Source organism: Tursiops truncatus, chromosome 7 (genome assembly GCF_011762595.2).
Source record: "Tursiops truncatus isolate mTurTru1 chromosome 7, mTurTru1.mat.Y, whole genome shotgun sequence".
NCBI classification, from domain to species: Eukaryota; Metazoa; Chordata; class Mammalia; order Artiodactyla; family Delphinidae; genus Tursiops; species Tursiops truncatus.
This window is the reverse complement of record NC_047040.1, coordinates 38,991,277-39,009,390: the sequence shown is the minus strand read 5'-3', so window position 1 is coordinate 39,009,390 and position 18,114 is coordinate 38,991,277. Positions and strand designations below refer to the sequence as shown.

Sequence of the window (18,114 nt, the reverse complement as noted above, 5' to 3'; positions counted from 1 at the left end):
ATCAGACTCTATAATTTTTGGCTATGTCAAATTTGTAGCTATGAGAATTAAGAGGTTCTCGAGGGCAACCACAGAAGCACCTTAATCCTCTGACCATGTCTTGAGCAAAGAATTTAAGCCCTGAATTATGCCATTTCTTTCATTTCTCCAGTGTTTTAGAAAAAATTCAGTCCATCTCACATCCCTTGTATTTCAAATTTGTACTCTATTGACCTACCACAGCAGTCAGTTGGTCCACCAAAGCACTGCCCGTAAAACAGACTCTTCATTCCAGGAAGCCAAGAGAATAATTTAAGTAAGTGAATTTTGGAGTGCATGCCAGGTACCACCAGTGTTCCATTTTCAGATGGTAACTAGATTTTAACTACCCTAAGATCCAACTTGGTCATATAGACCAAGATCCTAGATGCCAACTTGGAGGGTTTGATACCTTTATTCAGAGTTCAGTGCAGAATCCTTCTAGGTAGTTAAGCAAAAGGGAATTTAATATAGGGAATTAAGTTATTACAAAATCATTAGAAGGTCTAAGGGAGCACACTCCAGGCTGGGCTTCCAGGAAAGACTCCTAGAACCTGTGGAACTGATCTTGCAGAGTGTTGCCACCTCTGCCTCAGTAAGGACAAAAGGACGCCACCACTAGAACTAACTGCTTTCAAGAACACAGCACGGTGACTGTGATTCTAGGATCAGAGAGCAGGATCACAAAGCCACCATCATCATCGGCTGTAAATACCCATAAAACTGGTGACCAGACACTGAAGTCTGTAGGAAAAGAAAAAAAAAAAGTGATCTTACTTGACAGCAGAACTAGCTAAAATGGCCACTGTATGCCTTCCAAATCCCAAATGAGCATACCTAATCATCGAAATCGAATTCACTTCCAGAAACTTAGATGCTAAGGAGTCTGGGAGACACAATTTTAGCTTTCCAGCTCACTAGAAAGAGGTGAGATGCTTGGCGCCAAGTGATCATATTTACTATAGTAAAAGGAAAAAGAAAAACGGGGAATAGTGTTCATATTTACTGAGATGCGGTTAGACTACAAAAGGAAAAGGTTTGGGGAGAAATTCAAGAGTGCCTTTTCCTGCCTTGTACGAAACACAAAAGACTCATGTGGATCAAAAGTCAAGTTTGGGTACACGCAAAAGATTATCCACTTCCTTCAACCCCAAATGATGGGCAATTCACTGGTCCTGTATTAGGGAGGGGGCCCAAGAGAGTCCCTAGAAAAGTTTTCAAGTGTATGTAAAGAGAGGAGGCTAACGTCTTCTTCTCCAACTGGAAGTCTGTTCCATCACCAGCATGCTGATCTGTGCCAGTGCTATCAGAACAGGAGAAGAACTCTGGGAGAAGGTGGTATGGTGGGACGCCCAGGTGAAGGAAGGGCAAGGACCATGTGCTCAAGGTTACCAAGAAGTACAGAAGATGGATCCCAGGTGCTGCAGACCCCAGGTGAAATTAAGGGCTACAGATCTGTGAAATACTACTAGAATATGGGGCCAAAGACATGCATATGAGAGGAATGTGGCAAAAGCCATCATTGGTAGATCAGTTGGAAGATGGAGTCAAGTCTGGCAGAGGATGACCAAACCTAGGGGAGATGCTCAAGATAGCATCCCTCAGCAGCCAGAGCTTGTCGGGGTCTTCACCTGTCCACACTGAGTTAATCTGTGGACTTCACCTCTCCACAACTGGTCAAAAAGCTAGACTAGTTGTGATGATCAACTGTAAAGGCACAGTGCAGGTACCAGAGACAGGAGGCTGTCCACCTTACGACCACCGAAGAAAAGAATAGCCAATTTCGCTGGATCGGTTACATCAGTACATTTTCTCTCCCTCTCCCTCTTTTTCTCCCTCTCTTCCTCTTTCTATTTTCTCCCCCTCCTTCCCTTTTCCTCTTCACCTCCTCCCTACCTTCTCCCTGTCCCAATACCAAGTGATAAGACCAGGAAAGAGAGAAGCAGTGTGGGAGAGCGCAGTCCCCACCCCACCAGAGCCCCAGGGTTACCTGACTATGGGTAGGAGAAGAGTTCTAAGTAGAACAAGAGATTGAGGTTTTCAAACAGGTACAGCTCACTCTTCATAGGCAAAACTATCTTAATAACCAAAAGTGACTGGAAAATTCTGGAATTACACTGAAAGGTCAGTAAGGGAGCTTTCCCCAGTGAGAAACAGCCTTTGGCCAAGCGTAGTTAGGAACAGGTACCAAAACATACAACTATTTCATGCTTATACCTTAAGGAACCAAGATAACCTCAATTCAAGCCATTTATATTAACAGCATCATTTACATTCTGTTTTTAACCTCTGAGCCTTTTCTCTTGGCATAGTTCTAAAAGAACATTTATTAGAAACCCATAAGACTGAAAGTGATGGCTTTTTGTACCAAGCATTTAATCCAGTGGCTTCTACTATACAAATCATCCTCATTAGCCTTCCTGAGAGAATATGGATTTATGTTTCTTTTCAAAGCTCCGGAGAATATGGACAAAAGCTGTCCTGAATACTAACATATCGAGAAAAACAAAATGTAAAGCCAGTTGAAGAAGATAATCAAGTCTTATAGCAAAAGTAAATGAAGTGTCATCCAAAGAAAACTGCTTATTTGGGAAGGAGAGGAAGTAATGCTTTTCTGTTAATATGTTTTTAATGTAGTTTTATAGAACTGAAAATCTTTCTCCTTTATTTACTAGACTCAGCATAGCTTCCCCTTTCCTAGGCATTGAACTATCTATAAAATTTCCCTAGCAATATGAATTTTGAAGAGTATTTTGATCGAATGTCAAAAAAAGAATTTTTTTAACTTTTAAAATTATATTAACTAGGAGAATACAAGCATCTACTTTTTATCTTTTTTGGGCAACAAAAAAATTCTACTTCATCCCCTTCCAAACAAAAATGTATACATGTTTTAAGGGTTTTGCCCTGTTGTAAGGAAACAATATAGGAAAGGCTAAATTTATAAAACAAATTAATTAGAAATGAGTAAATGTGTTACAAAGTGACTCACCAGTAGGTCCTTTAAATATGGAATTCCCGTGTGATTAATTCTACAAAAGTTTGGTTTATACAGAAGCTTTGTTTCAAGTATTATTACATAAAATGAAGTAAACTTATTAAATAAACAGACCCATGTCCATCTTATGGAATATTTTCCTATAAAATCATATAGTGACATTGATACAGTATCATCAGTATTTAGGATTAGAGTCACAATTTTCAAAGTTTAAATAATAAAAATATGCATATTTCCATTTTAGGGTAGAAAAACTTTAAGATAATACTCTTCCTATCTTACAATATTGTATTTGATCAAAACACCAATAGAGAAGTTTACATTCATTTAATGATATAATTTAATAGCTAATATTTCTTGTATTTTAATCTTAACTTCCACTAACACACAAACCACGCTTTGCAGGCAGTAAATAAATAAATGTCTTTTGAACTGAACAAAAACAATACCTTTTTTGGTGTTACTGGTTTTTATTAAATTCCCTCCTTAACTTAAATTCTAAGTTCTCCACTGTATTTGTGTGGTGATTGATTGGTAGATTGCATTTTGTTTGTATTTATTGGGTTCTTTAAGTATATTTACCTTTGCAGCAGCTCTTCTTTTTTTTTTTTTTTTTTGTCCCTACAGAGAAACTTGTTGATTGAGCAGTTGGCATGCTGACCTTTTCCCACCATGGCACATTTCAGTGGTGGTGCAGCCAGTAACATGGGGGCCAGAGAAAAGACAGGACAGTGCGTGCTGAGCACACTGTCTTCCTACCAGAGCGTCCAGTAAGAACCACTGCTAGAACAACTATCATTAAGTAATGCAAATTGAATTTTGACCTCAATAAGTAATCAGGACAAAATGCCTATTTTCCTTTTGATGTTTCTTGCTCCTGGGATTCTAAAATAATATCTGAAAAGGAGCCTACGTGGGAAAAAGACAATGGCTTATTTAGATTGTTTTGAACACAAAAATCATGTCACTTCAACAAAACAATCACATTCTCAGAGATTTTTACCTACCTGTACTACGCTTTTCATTATATCTCTCCACATTTTATCCACGGTTGTAAATCGTCTGCCTTCCTCAGGCATTTGAGACATAATGTCCGGAGAACTAAAAATGGGCTCCAAATACAGCCACGTGGCTTGGACCTTGAGCCATTCATCCAGAATCTCCTGAAGCAGCAGGAGTTTGCCCTCCCATTGCCTGAGAAGCAAAACACAGTGGCTCTTATCAACAGCAAACCAAGCAATGTTTCAGATGATAAAACTCAAAAACGTGACTAGGCTGTCAATCTTACATGCAATGGTGTTATTCCAATTTCCATTCTTCTACCTACTAGCTCTGTTCTACAAAATCTGTCTCTAAAAAATAGCATCAACATTTATGCTAATACAGATATATACATGTTAGATGTACCTATCTACAAATGGGTTGGTTTCTGTATATCAGTAAACCTTTCTGCAATCCGATTCTATGGACAAAGGGTACAAACTGAGAAATGAGATTTTAGAGATACTAATGGTATTCTCAATCAAGGGCACTCGGAACTTCTTAGGAAAGGTAATTACATCCAAGATTTATTTCCTTTAACATTCTTATTTTTTCAGTTTTTAAAAACTTTGGGGCCATAAAGGCTGTATTTCCAGAATAAAATATTTCAATTCATAAGATATAACTGGCATTTAAAGAAAAATCTACATAATCTTAAATACACTAGTGTGGCATTCGTGAGAAGGAAGCATTTTTGAATTTACAATGAGTTATCAGTTTATTTCTAAATATGGAGAACAAAAACAACTTAACTTCCTCAAGAATAAATATTATAATTACAGCATAAACTGACAATTTTACAAGCACAGTTCTATGGTCTTTGCATGTATTTTCTCTATCCTCACAACAACCCAAGGAGGCAAAGTCCAGAGTGTTGTATCTTTTTACCAGTAGGGAGACTAAGGTACATAGAGGTAAGTACCAGGTTCAAGCTCACTCAGCTAATAAACAATAGAGCCAGATTTGAACCCAGACAGCTGTAACCACTACACTATAAGAGATAACACGGCCATAAAGAAGAATGATTGGTTAATGGCAACAAAACTTAGAGATGGGATGGCTTTATGTGTAGATTCATACATTACTCGTCATTTATAATTTTAGATTGTTAAAACCAAGAAATGTATACAGGAGTTCAAAAAGTCACCAGGCATTTTTAAATGTCTTTCTAAAACACCTTCCTTTCAATGTTCATCAATAAATGTGTCTTTCACACAGGGAAATGAACGCCTCTACTTCCTTCTGGTACTCTTCCCTCTTTCTCCATCTAACCCCTGACTAATGCAAAAAATTTCTCACTAGCTAATGATCTCATGAACAGTCCTTAAAAATAGAATCTAGATATACCACTTTCAGAGAAGTTCAAAAATTACTCTTGATGAGCACATTGGAGCAAGCTGGGCAGGAGGCACAGCAATCAAACACTGAGCCAGCACCAACAGCTGAACAAGCTCAGGTTTAGGATAATATATCAATAACAAGAGGCTGATATCACCAAGCAGGTAGCTTTCCCTCACCATACAAATTCACATTGGAGTTGGTAGTCTGACTTGGATTTACTCTTTTTTAAGATAAAATATAAGCTGCTTAAAAGAAATCACAAAAAATTTAAAAACTGACAGGATGGGCTTCCCTGGTGGCGCAGTGGTTGAGAGTCCGCCTGCCGATGCAGGGGACACGGGTTCGTGACCCGGTCCGGGAAGATCCCACATGCCGCAGAGCGGCTGGGCCCGTGAGCCATGGCCGCTGAGCTTGTGCGTCCGGAGCCTGTGCTCCGCAACGGGAGAGGCCCACGTACCGCAAAAAAAAAAAAAAAAAAAAACTGACAGGATAAAGGTCAGATTTAGTTGGCTGTGTCAGACGCTCAAAATTCCAGATGAGAATCATAGTTTCATGCTTTTGCACTTATCTAGCCATTCTTTATGCATATGACTGGAAATTACAATAGGCTTTGAGGAATCATCGACAACAAACTAATTAGTATATTTGGAAAATTACATTATCATCTTCAGTTTTACAGTTTATATGTTCTATAAACTGTGTTCATAGGCATGAGACTATTTTTGAGAGTCAAATGTATAAGATCAGATTGTGGGCAATAAAAATGAATATCTGGAAGCTGACTGTCTACTACCTTTGTTATGAATATATATGATAGCAAAAGGATCAGGACTCTTCCAAAAGCAATAAAGGTTATCATTCCTTACAATACACTATTTAACATATTAAGCATAAAGTACAGAACCAATTTTTAAGAAGAACTGGATATTCCATATGAGTGATAATTTTGGTAACATAGTATAAACACTGTCATATAAATAACACTTTACCTCATTTGTTTTTCATAGGGTTTAACGAAAGGAGATCCTCGCATAGTTTGTGTCTTAATAATATGGTCATCCAACAACATCTGAATTTCATCAACTGATGACAAAATAAATGTCCCACTTTCTCTATAAGGAAGAATGACAAATTCCACTGCATCCCATTCATTAATCATCTTCTCCATGGCCTTTTCGAGAGAATATTCTTTGCTAGCTGCTTCACTAATACCTTCAAACCTATCTAAATATGGTTCCAGATTCATATCTATAAAAGAGAAGACAGTGGAATCAACTGCTGGCTCCAGGGGGTAACCGACGATGCTGGACATGGCCTCCCAGTGCCTGGGGCGCAAACCAGGATTACAAACCACTTGAATGAGAGGAATGTGCTGCTTGAAATCTTCCACCTTTGCTCTTACTTTTTTTGTCATTGCCAATGCATTTGGAGAATCAAGGAAGGTTTTCTCCAGCTTATATAGCCCTCTCCAGTAATTTCCAACTTCTGCTTCTATTTGGTCTGGATTCACCTTGTGATATGGTCCTTCTGTCCATGCCCTGTATTTGGTGCTAAATTCTACAACAGTTTCATAGAGACGAAGATAAGGGTTCAAACCATCTTGGATTTTTTTACGTTGAGGATATATTGATGGTAGCCAACCAAACGCCTCCTCCTCAGCATTAAGCTGTTCAATCTGGAAGGACAAGTATTAAGTATGTTATTCTGAAAGTGAATGATATTCAAAATAAAGTTTTAAAAAATATTTATATCAAATGTGACCAAAAAAACCTCTCATTAAACCCTAAAGTTAAATTAGGCCATAACTAGAAAAACTGAGCAGTGATCTCTTTTTTCCTATTTGCTTTATTTTGTTTATTTTTGTTGGTCCTATTTCTTTTTTATTACAGTTTCCAGAGAAAAATGACTGGTTAAGTTAGTTAAAATAGTAAATTTATATATATAAAAAGTCTCTGCCCATTCAGATATACTGAGGATATAGCTTCATTTATTTTATTTTATTTATTTTTTTTTGCGGTACGTGGGCCTCTCACTGTTGTGGCCTCTCCCGTTGCAGAGCACAGGCTCCGGACGCACAGGCTCAGAGGCCATGGCTCACGGGCCCAGCCGCTCCGCGGCATGTGGGATCTTCCCGGACCGGGGCACGAACCCATGTCCCCTGCATCGGCAGGCAGACTCTCAACCACTGCGCCACCAGGGAAGCCCTAGCTTCATTTATTAACTCACAAGAACTTAATTACTTTTTTAAAAATTCATTTTTTTAATTTATTTTTGGCTGCATTGGGTCTTTGTTGCTGCACACTGGCTTTCTCTAGTTGTGGCGAGCGGGGGCTACTCTTAGTTGTGGTGCACGGGCTTCTCATTGCAGTGGCTTCTGTTTGTTGCAGAGCACGGGCTCTAGGTGCACGGGTTTCAGTAGTTGTGGCACGCAGCTCAGTAGCTGTGGCCCACAGGTTCTAGAGCGCAGGCTCAGTAGTTGTGGCCCACAGGCTTAGCTGCTCCGTGGTATGTGGGATCTTTCCAGACCAGGGCTCGAACCCCTGTCCCCTGCACCGGCAGGCGGATTCTTAACCACTGTGTCACCAAGTAAGTCCCAAGAACTTAATTACTTTTAATAAACACAGCATTGTGTTAGATACTGTGGAAAATAGAAAAAAGTATATTGCAAAGTACCAATTCCAAGAGTTAGTAATCCAGATGAGGAGTTAGATACCAATTATTTAATAATATAAGGCAACAGAAGAGATGTGTTAGAGCAGTAGCCACTTAATATAAAATGAATGGTGTACTTTTAAAAATGCTATCACTCAAAGACAAGAGAGCCTGCTGAAATAACGCAATCACAGATGCTAGAGAAGCTACAACCAGGGCTGGGTCTTGAAGGTAAGTAGGATAAGAGACACAAAGAAAGCATTAATTTCCTCTTAGATTAGTAGTGAAGTTGTGAGGATATGGGAGATGTAGATGAGAAATCTATAGAATTGAAAAGAGTGAGATAGATACGTAAATTATGTAGATTACTTAAAATTTCAGTGGCATCAGTTTTAAAAAATCTACAATTTCTCTTGTCTCAACATACATTTACATATCTGAGATTATTATAAACTATTTAATTACCTGAACTAAGATACTAAAATCTTACAATATATAAAAAGTGGTAGAGCATCATAATATGGTCTGTTTTCATATTTCCCCTTTTTATAAAAAACGCAATTAAAAATTTCTAACATGGCAAAGAGTACAGCTTTTTCCCACCCAGCTGCTTCTAACGAGACCACTGATTTCTGAAATAGCGGTACTGGGAACAAAGTAGCTTGATGGGAGAAAATAATGGACCTAATTTAAAAACACAGCCACCAAATCTAAGCTGGCTTCCATGGAGGTGGGAAATCTAAACAGTAACCAGGTGTTATCACATAATGTAAATGATCAAGATTAAAAAGCAGGTGGAGATATAACTCTATCTTTAAAAGATGAAGGCCACTGAAATGTTAATACTACCAATAGAAAACAGCAATGCTGCTCCCTCCTTGAAGCATGTCTATAAAATCTATTTGTGCCATTCATATTAATCTCTAGTTAAATGTAGTTTAACTCTTCTATTTGAATCCATTTCTTAAAGGTGAATACCCAATACAAATTCAAATGCTCATTCTGTTGAACTAATTCATCCTATTAAGAATTTTAAAATTATACCTTGTCTGCTGCTAAATCCAACTTTCCATTCAGTGTCTGAGCCTTTTTCAGGTACCGCTGTATATCTTGAAGATCTCCAAACGAGTAGAATTCTTCTGTCTGTTTAGCATAACTCTGCAATTCCTCCACAAACCGTTCACACCGTAACTAATAAAAACAATTATTTTCGTCACTATTTTTAAGAGTTAAAAACCCCTAGGCATCAAGAGAAAATTTTAGAATTTGTAAGGATTGTCAGAATTATTATTATTATATTCTGTCACTGGCAAAATATGAAGAAAGGGATGATCTTGAAGATGACTGGGATTCAAAATATACAGAATTTTTAAGAGTTGGGATTTAAGATTAATGGATTCAGATTCCTATAATGCACAAATCAGAGAAAGTTTACCCTTGTATTATCAAGGTAAGAAGTTCTAATAAAATGAATAAGAATGTGCTAAACGATGGTATGTCTTTAGTATGCTAATGAATACAATCACTTGAAAAAAATCTCACAATAATCAAGTAAGAGGCTAAAAGTGAACTCCAATTTTTTTTTTAAGGCCTGTAAAGGTAGCATTTTTACAAACAACTGGAAAAAACTGAATTTCTTTCATTGCGTTCTGATAGTCAGGTATCTCTTCAATCAGCAATGCTAAAACAAAGTATTCCAAAGTTATTTTTCTTGTCCCATGGGCTCTCTTCACAGGAAATAAAATAAATAAATCCAGATTTAAAAGCCGAAAAACTAAACCCTGCCAGTATAAAACAGGTGTGTTTGTTTGTTTTTTTTTAATGAGAAAGGCTTCTTATGAAATTGTCATTGGTAGTGCATTCCAAATTAAATGGCTCTTAAAAAAACAGCTCTGAATAAAATATTCAGAAGTCAAATCCAGGTTATTCAAAAATAGATTTTATATTTTATAGATTATCTAGGTTGATTTCTGTCCTCTTTGGTTTTCTGGCCAATTTATTGCTCTGGCCCAGTGGGGGAAGGAAAATGAGAGGAAAAATTCATTAACACTATGTGTAGTTTGTAGAATGGTATACATTACAACGAAGTATAGATAATTCTGGGCCACCTAGTGATTTCCTAAGGGTCTATTATATTGTAGCGTAAGCATCAAATACTCATGCTGCTTTCTATAGGTTTTAAAAATTTCTGAAATGGTCTAAACATAAAACAGAAATATAGACTTAAATATAGACTTATAGTTTAAAATGAAGAGTTTTTTTTTGTTTTAAGTCTATAATTTATTCTGCAAACAACATATGCTGCCAATTAATCGGATTTGCTATAGTGAGGTAGAAAGAGGTTAGGCTTGCTATCAAACAGCTCTACTGGCTGACTTGAAACAAGCCTCTTCACCTTCACTTGGGAACCTTAGTCTCTTCATCTGTAAAATGAGACTGAAAATACTGTGTCATTTATTCACTTAATAGTTATGAAGTGCTCACGGCATTTCTGTGTGTCAGGCACTGTGCGAGCCAAGCAGATATAAATGGAGAAAAGGTAAAAATGAGACAGCCCTGCCATCAAGGAGCTGACCGACTAATGGGGAGATGGAAACAATAACATAATGATCAGATAATTAGCCCGGTGGAGGTGTGTTAAAAGTGTCATGGGAGCAGAGGAGAAGCAGTACTGAGGTCTGACTGAAAGAGCTTCTCAGAAAGTCAGCTGACTTTGCTAGATAGACAGGCGGGGCGGCAGGTCGCTCCAGAGAGAACGGAGAGAGCAGGTAAGAGATGAGAGGTGTAGGAGAGCAGGGACCAGAAGTTGCTCAGGGTTACTGAAGAGTCAAGAGCAAGAAGTGGGGAGAGGTAGGAGGTGAGCCTGGACAGGTAGATGGGGGGAATCACACACCATCTTATATGTAGGACACACACACCAAAGGTTCAAGTCACGGAACGTTATAGTGATGGTTCTGGGCACGGTACTTCGGCAAGTTGGTGATTATGAGGTGTGAAGGCTCACCTCACCAAGGGAGCTTTGACCTTAATAAAAAATAAACTCAAGACAGTACTATAAACCATATAAGATAAATATTATTCTTATTAATGGTCATTTGTGGGCAATATATTCAAATGTTTTCTCCCTTGAAAAAGGAAGAAATGATGCCACATCCATCCATTATGTGTCCTATCCTCTACTAAGACTTATGGGAGGAGAGAGCTAAGATATACTCTCTGTGAAATAGAGGAGCTGACATTGCTATGTAAGAAGTTAAATATTTCCAGAAAATGAAAATAATTCAAAATATCCATGATTCCCACCTTAAGACCTTCTTGATATTGTTCTGTTTTCTCCTTAATGATCTTCCTGTGTTCGTCAAAAATTTCATCCATTCTTCCATACCACTGGAAGACATTATTATTTAGCCTAATGTCTGCTGGAGAAAAGTTGGTACACTCAATGAGGAAGGCGAGGCAGTTTTTAGAATCCACCAATCTCCGTCCCAGTTCAATCATATCAACTGTCTCTACTTTCTGAATATAAGCCTGAGAGAAAACAAAAATTACAGATGGCATTTTAAGGAACAGCTCATGTCAAAAAATAGCCTGTAGAAATACACTGCATAAATATGTACAGACTTGTTAGAAGTATAGACTTTTGGTTCCAAATAGGGGACTGCAGCACAGTCTGCTTCTCATCCATCCTGAAAACCTTTACTGACAGAGCAGGGTGAAAACCAGAAATACTGAACAACACACAAAGAGCACTGGAAAAGCAAAGGATGCTATGGTTCTCTGGAATATAAGAAGCAGATGCTCAGTGATATCATTTATTCTTGCAGAAGAGCATTTCGGGCACCTATTATGTGCCTGATACTGTGCCAGGTGCTGGCAATACAGTGTGACAGAAACAGACCTGGGCTTTGTCCTCAGAGAGCTTATAGTTTAGTGGAGGGGACAGTTAGTCAAATAACCACCATAACAAATGTAAAATTGCAAACTTGCAACAGACACCAGTGCTGCAACACTTTCCTTAGTTATAAAACTAAAATATAACTGCAGACAAATTTAACAAGGAAGGTGCTGAATCTATGAGGAAGACTACAGCACTTTATTGAAGGACATTTTAAAAGTACCAAATAAATATGGAAACCCACGTTAAAACATAATATTATAAGATGTAAATTCTCCTCCCACCAGTCTAGAAAGTCAATGCAATTTCAATCAAAATTGCAATGGCATTTTAAAAAAACTAAATTTGATGTAATTTTAAAAGTCTCTGAAAGTACTCAAGAGTAGGCAAAGATTATCATGAAGAAGGAAAACGATAGAGACTAGCCCAGCTAAATAGCAAAATATACTATATAGATGCAATAATTTAAACAGTTCCTGTTCTGGCTCAGGAGTAGAGGATGGAACAGAACAGAGTTTAGAAATAGATCCAAGTACAAATGGAAATTTAGTGTTGAAAAAGAGGCATTTCAAATCAGGAGTGAAATGACAGATCATTTAATAAATTGTACTGAAGTAATTGGCTATTGATTTTGGAAGAAAGTAAGAGCCCTATTTACTTCGTAGAAGTACAGAGAAGGTATACTGTTAAGTGAATAAAATAATTTGCAGGAGTAATGATTCTATTTTTGCAAAGACAAAGCTCTGTGTGTGTGTGAGTGGGTGAATATATAGGTGTGTGTATGTGTGTGTGTACACATGCACATGGAGGTGCCCATGTGTATGGACATATATACATGTAGCTCTCTCAAACCTCTTTTGAAACATACTAATTTATGCATATATCTTAATAATATAAATTCTGAAAGAAACCTGCTATCCCCCTCAAAAATGAGAAAACTGCCAATTACTTGTACCTACCTGTGTTTACCTTCCCTGTTATACCCCACACCTCCCTGTCTATGAAGTAAATGCTTCTTTTCTTAATGCTTTTAAAGTTCTTTTAAATCTCTAATAACCACCTCTCTCTGGCTCTCCCTTTTCATCACTCTCCCTAGTGCCATATATATACATATGTTTGGAAAGAACCATTACCCCAAAAAAAGGAATTATGGAAAAAGAGGAACGTTTACTTTGTACAGTTCCATATTGTTTAAATTTTCACTTTTGTAATTAAAAAGATAAAAAGGACATTGCCTTAAAAGCTTTCATTGATATGTCATTCTCATTAGAATGTTTTTCTGTTGCAAATCCAAACAGTGATCTAAGTGAAAATACATTTTTGTAATTTGGTTAATCAGCTTTTTATGTAGTCAAACAACTGTATCTTTATTTCCTCTTACTGATAAAAAATGACTGATGTCTGTATTGAATAAACTGAGAAGATATTTATGCCCTTACAAGAATAAACTTTTTCAAGATACAGAAATATTTTAAATATTAGGTAATGAATCCTACTTGCTAATTCTGTGAAATGTTTCTATGAACAATAGAAATTCACACTAAATAACTCCAAATTCCTAAATACTTCCAGCGATGGTTAAGAGGGTAAATAAATAACACTCTTCGTACTCAGTATTCATTTTTTTTCAAAGGAATTTCCAGCTATGGAACTCTCCAGCTACCTTTCAAATCATCCATAATCAAAGTATCACTTGATGTTCTATAATAACTCATGTAAAATATAAAAAATTCTAAAAAGGATATCATAGGTTTGTTTGTATTTGATACACACACATACACATAAATTCACATGTTAAGAACCCCAATCCAAGTACAAATACTTTAAAGGAGATAGAACCCTTTAGAGGCTGATATGCAAAATTTGGTTCTAGTGATTTTCACAAATTTTTCTTTAAGTGAATAATTTAATGTACCTAATCATTTGAACACCTTTTGTAATTTCCTACCCATACAAAGTTTTGAATGACTTAACATGTTTTGCTGGGTTTGCTTAAATATTTTAAAATCTAGGAACACAAGGGTTCTATTTTGGATCTTCAGATTGCCAGAAAAGGAAAAAGAAGATCCTGTAAAAGTGTAATGTTATAAGAATGGAAAAGGAACAAAATAAGTGGATGATTAACCAGGTGTTTTACATTATTTTATTACCATCAGGTAGACTTCAAGCACAGAGGCAACAAGAAAAATGATGCAAGACTTCTCTAATATTTTTAGTACCATAAGTCCTATGCTCAAAACACTTTTCAGCAAACTACCACAGAAATGTTTAATATATAATAAAAGCCTATCAAAAACAAAATATTACTTAAGGATTAAATATTTGTTGATTAAAAAAATGAAGGATGACTGCATATCTCAGGTTGCCCAAGACAGTCCTGGTTTATGCCTGCTGGCATGGTAACAATTATTAATAGTGCTCTCAAAAAGATTCTTGTAGACAACTGCATTAATAACTCCAATACTTCACCTCTCCCACTGTCTGTCCTTGTAGTGTCCTCTCACTGGCTCTGTGGCCATTTTGGTCAACAGGCTATTCGCTAATGTGACACAAGCAGAAACTTGAAAAGCATTTGTACAATTGGGCTTGCTTTTGTGCCTCTACCATACCATGAAGACATGCCCAGGTGAGCCTGTTGAAGTCTGAGAGACAAGCGAAGCAGAGTCAAGCTTCTGAAGCTAATTACACTAGTCAACCCAGCTGAGAACTAGATGATATGATTGAGTCCAGAAGCACCATCTAGGAGGAGTGTCCAGCCTGAATCACCAAACTTCACACTCATGAGCTGTGTGTGTGTGTGTGTGTGTGTGTGTGTGTGTGTAACTTACTATTTTAAGCCCCTGTTTTAACTTTTGGAGCGATTTGTTATTGTATTATCATGTTAATAACTATAAAAGCTGGGGGAAAAAAAGAAAAACAATTTACTTACACACACATGACTATACAGAGCTTATAAACAATACCTTCATTTCCATCAGTTTTGCTGTATTTGGAGGAGTGCTAAGAGCCTTTTCAGATATCTTCTCAAATTCCTCACATAATCTGAAACACCAGACAAAACCCATCTTCTATAATTAAATTTTATTCCTAAATATATTCCTGTGTACTATTTTAATGTTCTATTACATGAAAAATACAGTCAGATTACCTTACCTATATGACATCTAATTAATTAAAAGCAAATTTGTGCTCATTTACTCATTCATTCAATACACATGTAATGATCATCTATTCCATTCCCAACTACAGTAATAAGTGACGGAGGTACACAAATGTGTAAGATGCAATAATGGTTCTCAAGCAGTTCACAATCCAGTATGGACAGCAAGACTAAGAACAATCACTTCCAACCTAGAGTTTTAAGGGCTCCACCAGAGATTTAGTCGAGATGGCACAAAAAGTGGGTCTACTTGGAAGGCATGGTTAAAATGGGCCTGTGTGCTCAGAAGCTTCTGGTCATATGCAAATACTTCCTACGGATTTAGGTTGTGGGCAATATAAACAATGAACTTACTATGGGATTTTAAAAAAAGAGTAGTGAGAACTAAGGAAGTTCAGATAACATCTGCAGAAATTTCTTCAAGAAGATTGGCTGTGAGGTGAAAGAGAGGGAATGGATGGTGACGATGTTGGGTTGAAGTGGAGGGTTGGAGGACGGAAGAGGGTTTTGACCGTGTTTGTAAATTTCAGAGGCAGAATCCACAGTGAAGGAGAGATTTAAAATGAGACACAGAGGGGACGACTAGTAGAGCCAGGTCCAGAGGGATGGGAGGCAAGGGGGCTGAGCTCATAGGTAGAGACGAGAACAGTGAGTGGCTGACAGACTCTTGACCGCTGAGAATGTGGGGAGGCAGATAGGGAGGGGTCCGTGGAGAGGTGAGATGAGACATGTAAGGGCAAGGAGTTGAGGGCATTTGTATCTAGTGGTTCCTATAATAGTCCTGGTATACCCTCTATACAGCCAGTGAGTCTGGTGAGAGGCATAATTAAGAGAAAAGGGGAAAAAGTAGAACTGGCATGAGCTCTGGGGGCAGCTAAGAGGCAGGGAAATAGTTATGAAATTAAAGCAAATATTTCACTCAGCATGAAATGCTGTAAATAAAAGACATTTTCATTATTCTTCCAGTACTTTTAGAGGAAAAGGTACTTTAAGCTGAATATACTGTTCTGTTTCTCAGATAAGCCGCCCGAGTCCTAGTCCTTTTCCACGTGGTGCCTCCCTCTTCAGCCTCCCCCGCTCACAGTATCCGTGAGAGCAACACAATCCGCTCCTTGTTCTTGGAATACACCATGCCATTTTCATACCTACCTCACTCCCTTCTGCATATTATTTCCTCTAACTGGAATTATTTCACCCACATCATTCACCTGGCGGGCTCCTACTCATCCTTCAAAATGAATTCCTACATCACTTCCTCTTTGCAGACCTCCCTGATTTTCCCCCTCTCCTCCAAACCTCACCCCGAAAGGAAATTAATCACTTCCTTCTCTACTGTTCTACTTCTGTGGTTCAGGACAGAACTTATGGCACCCTGTTGTAATTTACTGAATTGGATGCCTATTTCCCCTTCTACAATGTAACTTCCTTCAGGAATTTTTTTCATATTCAGTCCAAGTCTCTAGCGCTGTACCTAGACGTATGGTAGGTAAATGAAGCTCCCTCCAGGCTTCTTACAGGCTGAAAGAAATATCTTTTTAATGCTTTTTCCCTAACACTATAATTATAAAAAATTCTGATTATTTGGGGGTTTTATTCCACGTAACTGACAGCAGGAAAGAGGTTTCTGGAGCCACACTATCACCAGTGCTAGAAAACTAACTACACTTCTTGTCTTAAACAGGTATTCTGCTTCACACATTAGCATTCTGTAAGTTTACTTAACATGAGTCAGTTTTCCTAAAAATCTCCAGATTGGACAACAAATGAGTTTGTAGTTAAGGTAATGTGTTACCATGGCCTTGAAGGGTAATTACAGTAAAATGATGTTCCAAATTTGAGATCCTGGACAACTACTGTGTATATCCACTGTGAAAACTCACTTTGTGTATTGATTACACAAACTTAAAAATCTGAAGTTAGATAATGTCCACCTGACTTATACAAAAGAAATGCAAACACATTTTAATACCACCCTAATTCAGACAACTGGGAAGGCACATTCATGGTGAAAAAATACTAAAAATCACAAAATAACACTTAGAGCCAAGTTGAAATAAGTTTGGCTTTATCTTTTCTTTTCTGTCATTTATGACACTGCTCTAATCCATTACTTTAGTTGAGTGACAGTTGATTCTATTTAATTCCTCCACCCGCCAAAATAAAAATATAATATTAAATAAATACCTTGTATTTACTTCCTGATGGTCTCTGAACATTTTAGCTATAAGTTTTCCACAAATAATACCTGCTCGCTTCACCAAAGCTTTGATTAATTCCTCACAGCGCATTTCAAACATTCCTAAACGAATAGTCTGCAATGTTAGGTATTAAAAGTTTAATAAACATGAAATGACATAAATGATTCCCACAATTTTGCCTTTTTCCATAATATTGATTTGTGTGTGTATGATCTAATACAACTGAGTTTTTTTTTTTTAATATGATGCAGGCAGGGTTTTGCAAATACTCTTTTATATTTTACCACTATCTTCTGCGTGAATCTCCTTGAACAGTGTATCTTGGAAGCCAATTCTATTTCAGGACAATAATTGATATAAAAACTTTGGAGAATTGAGTTATTGCTACATAGATAGTGGGATTTAAATGTTATACTTTCTCTGTACAAAAAAGTAATGCATGGTCATGGTGGTAATTTGGGAAAATATAAAAAAGGACAAAAGAAGAAAATGTTTAATTACCAGTCTCCTACTAAACAGAAGTAACCACATTTTGGTATAATTACCATATGTTCCAAAGGATTTGTACACACCAAAGCAAAAAAAACGAATAGTTCTTGATATTTTTGAGGGGCCAAGTTAAAATAAATTACTTAAAAGTCAGGCTTAGGGCTTCCCTGGTGGCGCAGTGGTTGAGAGTCCGCCTGCCAATGCAGGGGACGCGGGTTCGTGCCCCGGTCCGGGAAGATCCAACATGCTGCACAGCGGCTGGGCCCGTGAGCCATGGTCGCTGAGCCTGCGCGTCCGGAGCCTGTGCTCCACAACGGGACAG

At 37.5% G+C, this 18,114-nt stretch overlaps 1 protein-coding gene across 1 annotated transcript in view; it reads right to left on the bottom strand.

The window, feature by feature from the left end:
• Positions 1-18,114, bottom strand: part of DNAH7 (dynein axonemal heavy chain 7) — a 243,722-nt gene that overhangs the window by 171,897 nt on the left and 53,711 nt on the right. Inside the window, exons 13-18 of the mRNA XM_019939243.3 lie at positions 17,290-17,417; positions 14,909-14,987; positions 11,354-11,578; positions 9,095-9,241; positions 6,388-7,073; positions 4,024-4,210 (exon numbers count right to left, since the gene is read on the bottom strand). Of these exons, the coding sequence (XP_019794802.2) occupies positions 4,024-4,210; positions 6,388-7,073; positions 9,095-9,241; positions 11,354-11,578; positions 14,909-14,987; positions 17,290-17,417 (1,452 nt within the window). The remainder of the gene's footprint in view (positions 1-4,023; positions 4,211-6,387; positions 7,074-9,094; positions 9,242-11,353; positions 11,579-14,908; positions 14,988-17,289; positions 17,418-18,114) is intronic.